Source organism: Solanum tuberosum, unplaced genomic scaffold (genome assembly GCF_000226075.1).
Source record: "Solanum tuberosum cultivar DM 1-3 516 R44 unplaced genomic scaffold, SolTub_3.0 scf00788, whole genome shotgun sequence".
Lineage (NCBI taxonomy): Eukaryota > Viridiplantae > Streptophyta > Magnoliopsida > Solanales > Solanaceae > Solanum > Solanum tuberosum.
The window spans coordinates 686-9,684 of NW_006239693.1; the positions used below are offsets into that span (position 1 = coordinate 686).

The 8,999-nt window shown below is 35.6% G+C and overlaps 1 protein-coding gene across 1 annotated transcript; it reads right to left on the reverse strand.

Moving 5' to 3' along the window:
• Positions 1-3,470: 3,470 nt before the first annotated feature.
• LOC102585482 (protein LAZ1 homolog 2) lies at positions 3,471-8,425 on the reverse strand. The gene is made up of 9 exons (XM_006367370.2): positions 8,287-8,425; positions 7,582-7,779; positions 7,453-7,509; positions 7,105-7,213; positions 6,637-6,818; positions 6,469-6,557; positions 4,998-5,247; positions 4,183-4,410; positions 3,471-3,994 (listed from the first exon to the last, which is right to left on the reverse strand). Exons 2-9 carry the CDS (start codon positions 7,732-7,734, stop codon positions 3,722-3,724), a joined length of 1,341 nt encoding a protein of 446 aa, XP_006367432.1. The 5' UTR covers positions 7,735-7,779; positions 8,287-8,425; the 3' UTR covers positions 3,471-3,721.
• Positions 8,426-8,999: the final 574 nt, after the last annotated feature.

Here is an 8,999-nt window from a genome sequence, read left to right on the forward strand (position 1 = left end):
TATGAGGAAGAACCGGTTGAAATTCTTGATCGCGATGTCCGGAAGCTAAGGACATGCAGGACAAGTATCCCCAGTGGTTCAACGATTCAGCTACTACTCTACTCTTGCTTTAGCCCTTTTCTCCTAGTTTGTCACTCGGGGACGAGTGATGGGTAAATTGGTATCTATTGTAATGACCTGATTTCATCGTTATGGAAAAGCCAGCAGGGAAAAATTTTAGGTCGAAAAACTTTTTCGTAGTAACTTGAGATTTTCTAGCCTAGTCCAGAATTGGACGAAATCGGAGTCATGTGAGTATAGGGAAATCTTATAATGATTGGGTGATTTAATAAGGAATTTGATTACATGAGTAGATAGCTAAGGCGTTAAGGAATCAGTACGACTTTACGAAATTGAGTTCGGGCGAGTAGAACTCCCGAAACTGATCTTAGCGTGAACGGGTATTGTCTAAGTGTCATGGGATGAATGTGTGTTGTGAAATGGGGGTTTGAAACTCTTAAATCGACTCACTAGTTCCGTGCAAGCCACTGTAGTGGGATTATTACCGCTAGGGCGGGGTCGCTGTGGCGGGATGGGGCCTGCCATAGCGGGTCAATCACAAATTAAGTCGAAAATAAACCCCAAAATTATTTTACTATGCAAGTTTCGACTTTGAGAGATAAGGAACGACCCCAGGTGCTTTCTTGACAGTTTTCCACCATTTTTTAGGTAAATGTAAGGTTTTCACTTCCCGAATCCATTTTTCTATTCGTAGAACTAGTTTCTTGGGTAATTATCGATGGGGGAGGGTTTTGATATGTGATTTATGGTTGAAGGAACCCTAACCTAGGTATGGGGGTCAAAGGTTTGGCCTAGGGTTGATGTTATTGGTTATAATCCGGGTAATTAAGTCTTGTTTATTGATCCTCGCTTTATTATGATTGTTTGTAGACCAAGAACAAGCAGAAAGAATCCGGAAAGGGAAGAATCAAGTTTCTTAGGGAATTCAAGTTTTGTTCGAGGTAGGTGATGAATGTGATTTCATGTTGGTGTGATATGTATTTGTAGTTACTTCTTTATAATGCATGTATGTATGTATGCGAATGTTGCATTATTAATCACACTATTTGTAAATGAGGATGATTGAATAATTGTATGCCATGAATCATGACTTGATTGTATGATTATGAGAATGTACATTGTGATTGTGATTGTGGCTTGTTGAATGGATCGGGTGTTGCGTTTCGACACACTAACTTGGATCGGGTGCCACGTTCCAGCGCATATATGGGATCGGGTGTCATGTCCGGCACACTAACTTGGATCGGGTACCACGTACCGGTACACTAACAGTTTGGGTATGGGTTCCGTGAGAGGACCAATGACTTGGCATAATTGTATATCTTGGGATTGTGAAATTGTACATTTTTCGTAAGAGATGACTAATATTGTATATGTTCAGTATATGCATGTTTTATAATGTTGTGGTTACTTGCATATGTTTCACTTATTGGGATAGCTGCGTGATCCTACCAGTACACTGTGATTGTATACTGATACTGCACTTGCTCTTTCTACAGGGCATCTTCAGGCGGCTATTGACAAACCTCGTTTAGAAGACCAGTGATCGATTCGAATTCAAAGGTGAGCTAGTTCTTCCAGGCTGCCATGAGTTCTCTATGTTTTAGTCCACTCTTTTTGGACTCAGACTTTCTAGTTAGTTATTCGTATGTTTAATTGGGTTGTACCCATTTTCTTTAGACTTATGGTTCCTTGTTAGAGTTTTGGTACAATGACTTTCAGGTTCTAAGAGTTAAGACTTCTGCATTAGTTTGGTTAAGTTATTTGTTTAAACCTTTGGAATTTATGGGAACTCCGTATTTCTTTTGGTCATTTAAACTTACTTCCGTATTTTTAAATGTCTTAGTTTTTTGTTGAGTTGTTTATTTTGGATTGTAGTAATGGTTCTCCTACTAGGGTTAGTGTGAGTGTCAATCACGACGGTCTGGATCCTGACACTTATAAAAAATGCTAGTATATAGATCCTGTTAAAAGCCTATCCTAGATTGCACTTGAGTACTATCAAGTAGCTGCAGGTCAACACAAGTTTCGAGGTTGATTAGTGATAGTTCCGTTATCATTGTGCTTTGTCATCGCTTGCGAGGGCCAAAGTGGGTGCTTAGTCCCCACTTTTTTAACGGATGTTTGGTTGAAAATAAGTTATCTCAGAATTAGTTATCATGGGATTAGCTATCCTGAGATAACTTATCACACCATGTATATGAGATAACTTATTCCATCACTATGATATAAATGGTGGGATAAGTTATCTCAAACATGACAACGAAACAAGATACAAAATTTTTATCCTATCACTATAAGCTAAGAGCGCTTGGAAAGTGGATGAATAATTACTACGTGTATCGTAGAAAGGACTATTTTTTTTTTTTTTATGCTTGTTCTTATCATAATTTGACATTCAAAGGTATTTTAAAAAAAGATAAGTCAAATACAATTTATTTATCAATAACGAATAAAAGTATTTCTCAAATGAATTGGTCAAACAGAAATACTTTTCTGATTTTTTTTTCCTGATAAAAGTCGAGAATATTTGACGGTTACGGCCATGTATTCTTAGATCTCCTAAAGTTACTTATTGCAGGCAAACGACTCGTTAATCGTTATTAAGAGGTTGGACAACTTCTTCTTTTTTTTAAAAAGAAAGAGGAGAATATGCAGTCATTTGTGTATATTCCAAGACATTGTTAATGCATGCCCAAATATAATTTCTAACTACAAATATTATTAATTAACTTCGACTTAAACTTAAAAACACTTTTCTGTTCAAATTTCATGTCTAAACGCCTACTTATTGAACAACTGAACTAGTCAAATTTTATTGACGAAATTTTGTTAATCATCTATTAAAACCTAAATTTTAAAAGTAATATAATACTGAAAAAGCACATCCGTGAAAATAAATTATATTTCTCACATAATCATTTAGTCTGATGAATTTATCTATTAAAGTCACTTCTCTTGATTTTATAAGGATAAAATCACATAACGATTTATTTCTTTTTCTTAACGGTCACACTCTCCGAAAACTTACATAAAGCCACCCAAACACCCCCTTAAATATTTCATTTGTTTCTCTCTATACGTACTACTAGTTTTACTTGTGTCAACTTCAACTGCAAAATCTATAACAATTGAGTGGTTAATCTTTCTGACATTTAAATTACCTTTAGGTGTAAATTCACTGCTACCAAAGATAACGGCTCATACAATAGAGTGCAAATAAAGTGATGCATTTCTTTTGAGAATAAAGTTACAAGAGAGATCTTTATAACACGATATTCATTGCAATTTAAAGAATCCAAACAACGAGGTAAAAACTATTACACAGAGATCATGTTAATATATCAAATGGATTTTCCATTGGTTTTATGTAAATTTCGGGAGATGGTGACTTTTAAAGCAACAAATGATGAATCGTAAAGTGATTTTATTGCTATAAAACAAAGAAAAGTAACTTGAGGAGATAAATTTATCAAGTTGAGCAATTTACTCTATGAAACATGATAATGAATCTCACTATGTGCACTCTACAAAAGGTTCCCCTAAAGGTAAGAAATGTACGTATTACCAATAACAGAAAGAAAAAAAAAACTGTTATCTACAAGTCCTGCTAAGTAAGAACATGATGATTTAAATACCTGATTTGACAATCTTTTGTCTATCAACTTGTTTTATCTCGCGATACAGACACCTGAGATCTGTTGTCTCTTGATAATTTATGTTCTTCTTCCTCAATCTTAATCTCCGTCTCTCGTTTATATCTGTTTTCGCCTGATGAATTCTCTTCTTGTTCTTCAATCATAATTTCTGTCTCTTGTTTTTCTTCTTCCTCGTCATCGACTGATGTTTGGTGGAAAGTTTCTTGGATCTTTGTCATACCCTTCTCTACCGGCCCCATCGCTTGGTTTATGGTCAAAACTACATCCTTCACAACCTGTTCCATTGGTTTTAGTATATGTTGCAATTAGATATGATACTTCAAGAACAAATGAGCAAGTGCTGAAAAGATCTTACTTTTAGACAAGAGGGGTTGCGACCTCCAGCCCTTAAGATTATGAGTTCAAGTCACCAAGGGAGCAAAGAGGTGGCGGGGGTAAAAAAACAAAACAGAAAAGGCCTTACTTTTTGACCTCCTTCAACAACAATGTCCTGAACACTTTCTCTAACACTTGTCCCTGGAACCTCAGCCTTAGTTTCTATCTTTTCAACAACGGCTGATTTCTCTCCATCTTCTATATTTAGAGTTGTTTCAGCCTTTTGGGCAGTAAACTCTTCATATACAGATGTTGGCACATAGTGATACGGTGATGAGGAGAAGACAAAAACATGAGCAATAGCAGCAATAGCCATCTGTAGAAATGAGAGTTAAATATCTCAGGGCCGATGTCCAATAAAATCTTCCACTCTGCATAATTCCACTTTCTTAGATTGTGCTTCATGAAAATTTTAGCATAGAATCAGTTTCCAAATTGCATTCCAGTCTTACTTTGAGCATATCATATTTTTATAACAATTTCCTTGTATTAATGCGATTCACAATGCAGATGATTGTGCCAGTTCAATCAACCTACTAAGGTACAAAATCAGAAGGAAGAAAATCGAAAAGCATGATTTTTCAAGATGGAAAACACTTCAAAGCTTCTGTGTGAAAAAAATGATATTGCTAATATCCAAGAGAAAAGACCTTAGGTTCGGTAGCCCTTCACATCTAAAGAACTCTTAAACCATAAGACCTGGGCCAAGTTTATTTGTTCACTGTTCTTCGACCATCAGATAATCAATATTTCTTCACCCAATTTACTAAACAATGTGTCCCTGACATGTTCGAATTTCATTCAGTACATGAAGATGATTTGATGTAGCAGAAGATATTATAGCTTTCACTGACTATAGAACTCAAAGCATTTCCATGGAATTAAAAAGCAAAGAATACCTACCTCTATGCAGATCAGAAAATCTTGCAATCCAGTCTGGAACTTTCGTTCCTTCGGGAGCACCCTTAAAGAACACAACAAGGCGATACCGACCCCTTGCCACCATGTTGCAAAAACAATGGCCTTGAAGCTAATGAATTTTGCTAGTGGTTTTATCGACTGGAGTTTATGGTGAGTCACATTATAAAATTGGACAAGACAATATAATGCCCACATCTGGCTGAAGTTTAGTACCACAGTGATATAGGGATATCTGCAAGGAGAAATAAGCAGACAAGAGTGATATATCAGTGCCCTATACTACAACAGCAACATGTGGCGTTTGGGAAGGGTAGGATGTATGCAGACCTTATCCTACCTTTTTGGGGTAGGGAGGTTATTTCCGATAGATCCTTGGATCAAAAGTGAAGTTATCGAAGTAGGGTTGCAAGAAAATATAACAGCAAAATAGCAAGATCTAAGACAAATAAAGCAACAGACAGTAAGACATTGTAAAATAAGAAACTACACGACTACTAAATACTACTACTACTACAAGGAGTAGAGGAGATGAGGCTAGCCCCTTGCCTCTCCCACACAGTACGACAACACTTGGCCACCTACGAACCTTCTACCTAATCTTCGACCTCCAAACCTTCCAATCTAGAGTCATGTCCTTAATAAGCATGTATCAAAGTCCTATAACAGAAAAAATTGAGCTTCCAGGCAAAAATTGCTGCTACACTGATTTATTGTAAGCTACCAATTGATAATAAATTTGTCAAAGGTCTGCAGTTGAAGATGTCACAATCGCAATCTCTCAGAGTGAGTTTCGATTGGTAGTTTACAATTGTGACCTCTTCAATTGTAAACTACACTGAGTTTCGAATTATCCACTGTCATATCATTCTCTATCTTACACAATGCATTTTTCACTACCTACTATCATTTCACTTTCTTTAAAATGCTGAAAACAGGCTAGCTCCTGTTGCTGCTAATCAAGGATCTGGTTCCAGGAGAAAGTGGATGTGAGGAAAAGAGATCTTTGGTCCACCTTCATCCTGATACAAGGACTTGAATGCTAAATGAGGAGCGTCATATAGGAACTCCGAAAGATACGTCTCAAAGCTAAAATGAACAATTATGACCATTAAACTACATGAAAAAGGAAAGAAGAATGCTTTGATGATCAATTGTTCATCATATCCTTATTATCTGAAAAAAAGAAAAAGAAAAATGCACATTAAATCCCCTATCATTAACTTTGATATTAACGAGTGCAATACAGAATTATACATGAGTTAGCTCATCAACTATTGGCAGTCAACAGATTTCATTTTGAAGAAGGATCCTTCGGAATCCAGATAAATGTAGCTGTGATGACACTAATGGTGTTTAAATTACACAGCTATATGTGGTGCTTAATGTGTGTAGTTGTTTCTCACACTTCACAATTTATACGATACGTAAAATTTAGATGGAGAAAATGGCATACCCATAGTGCCAGTTAAACTTTCCATCACCATATACCCCAAAAATCTCCAAAATAAGAGCTAGGAATGCACTGACCGTCTTCAAAATCATCTGCGGAACACAATGACATTAGTATGAAGATACTGAGTTCAGCAACGTAACTATGGAACTTTCTTCCCCTTTGACATACATATTGTACAAGACCAAATTTTTCTATAGTGAACAAGTGCTTCCCCACGACATATGGGTGGAAAATGAAGTTATACAACGTCCTTTTTTGTGTCACGGGTTTCTCCTCTCCTCCTAGCAATGACTGGCTAATTTGTTTCCTTGATTCATCTTCGAGCAGTTCAACAACCTGTCGCTCACCCCCTGCCACAAATCCATATCATGCAAGTTATACCCTGGTAAAAAAATTTAAGGACTGCATGTAGTAGACCCCACAAACTTAAACACACAGTCCATTAACATGCTAAGTTAGAGAAACTCTTTTTCCGTCTAAGGTACCAAGGGAAAGGTTGACAATTGCCACGGTTAAAATATCAAAACATTTCAGGTATTTTGATTCACTGTTATCTGGTTATACAAGACTAATAGGAAGTTCTTGAGATATGTTTCGTATTTTTGCAACACCATTGGAAATAGAGATCAGACTTACCAAGGCAAGCGATCAAGTAACTTCCAAAAGAATAGAGTGCAAATGCTTCATAACAGTTCCTCAATATGTCGCAGGCAAGGGAAAGTTTTGGGTTCCACAAGGATAAAATCTGTAAAAGAGGAGAACCAATTCATTTAACTCACGAGAATTCGAAGTTACTTATTTACAAACAGCTTTAAGTTCAAAAAAGTTGCTTTAGTCTATCAGTTTAAACAATGTATATAAGTTAGTGTATCTCGTGAAATAGTGAAAGATGCAGCAAGACGTTATAATATTATAGTATCTAATTAGAACCTTATTTCCTTTATACATATCTTAATTAACAATTCAGAAATGAGAGTGCCTTACTGATTCAGTTGCATAGACAGGAACCATGAAAATGACCCCGACGATCCATTTTTGTTCCTGATAAGCAAACGGAAATTTAGATCCTACATTGTAAGAAATAAGATATACCTAAATTGATTGAGTACTGACCGATGGATTAGTATAGTATCTGAGATGCTGAAAAATTAAGAGAAGCGATAGGATCAATGCTACCAAGACAAAGCATCCCCCAATTACGAGAGCAGGCTCGTGGAGATCTCTATAAATATTCACATCGAAAGAGATGTTAATAAATGATGCCATGCCACATGATCTCTGTTGCAATTCTCTCTAAAACACTAACCAAACCTGAAAACAACAATGCAATTAGCTTGGAATGGTTACGATAGAGGGGAAAAAACAAAAGCACTTCCATAAACCCTGGTAATCGAAAGTAGAAAGTTCTTGTAACTCTTGGGGTGTAGAGCTTCCCCGTAACACAGGATGCTTTGTGTATCGTTCTTCCTTTTTAAAGATCTCAATCCTGCCATGGATTTCACGCACTACTTAAAAAACACTATCTTTCCAACTGAAAAATGTGAATCTATTTCCCACCATGCATTTTCCATTAAGCTGCTTCTGTGGCACAAATTTATATTTGACCTCTGTTTCTAGTAATGAAAATGTAAATAATTTCACACTATGAATCAATTTTTTACCTGCCTTACACTACTAAGTATTACGTACCACTTAATCACAACATTTAACGACAAAACAGAACCGAATTAGTGTTTCTAAATACAGAAACATATCTAAATAAATACAGAGAAATTTGCAGAGATTTTGGGTTTGAATATAGATAATTGATGTTCATGCCTGTGTTGTGATTCCGCTACAGATCCGCCAAAATCCATTGTAACATTTCTCAGTACTGATAATAAATTGTATAGTTTTTTCAGGATATGCACACGGCGAGCGGCGAGATAACAGTTTTTTTTGTTCCTTTACTTTTATGTTTGACACGTTGCACTTTGTTTTACAATCGGGAGGTGACTCGCCCTACTTATACAAATTCCCCACAAATTCTTGAGGCTAAAATATAGGGCAAATTACATAAATCACATACTTTTAAGGTAAAATTATAATTTATTCCTTAAAAAATTATAATTACAGAAATTCCTCAAACAGATACAATAATATAAGTCCTGATACATTAATCTAATGTGCGAGATACATTAATCGTTAAGTAAGATACATTACATTTTATACATGATACACTAATCTGATGCGCGAGATACAATAATATAAGCGCTGATACATTAATCTGTTGCACAAGATACACTAATCTGATGCGTGAAAATAAGGGATTTTGGAAATTTGTAAAACTTATAGGGGATAATGGTAATAAGTAAACTAAAATGTGAGATTTCTCTAATTTTTCCTAAAATATACTCCCTTTTGCCCATATATATAAAGAGTATTCGTTTATGATAAATATAATCCTGTTTTTATTTACATAAAAAAATAGTAAAAGTACATACTCGATTATATAATATAGCTTGTGAAAAGACATAAAAATATATACGAAT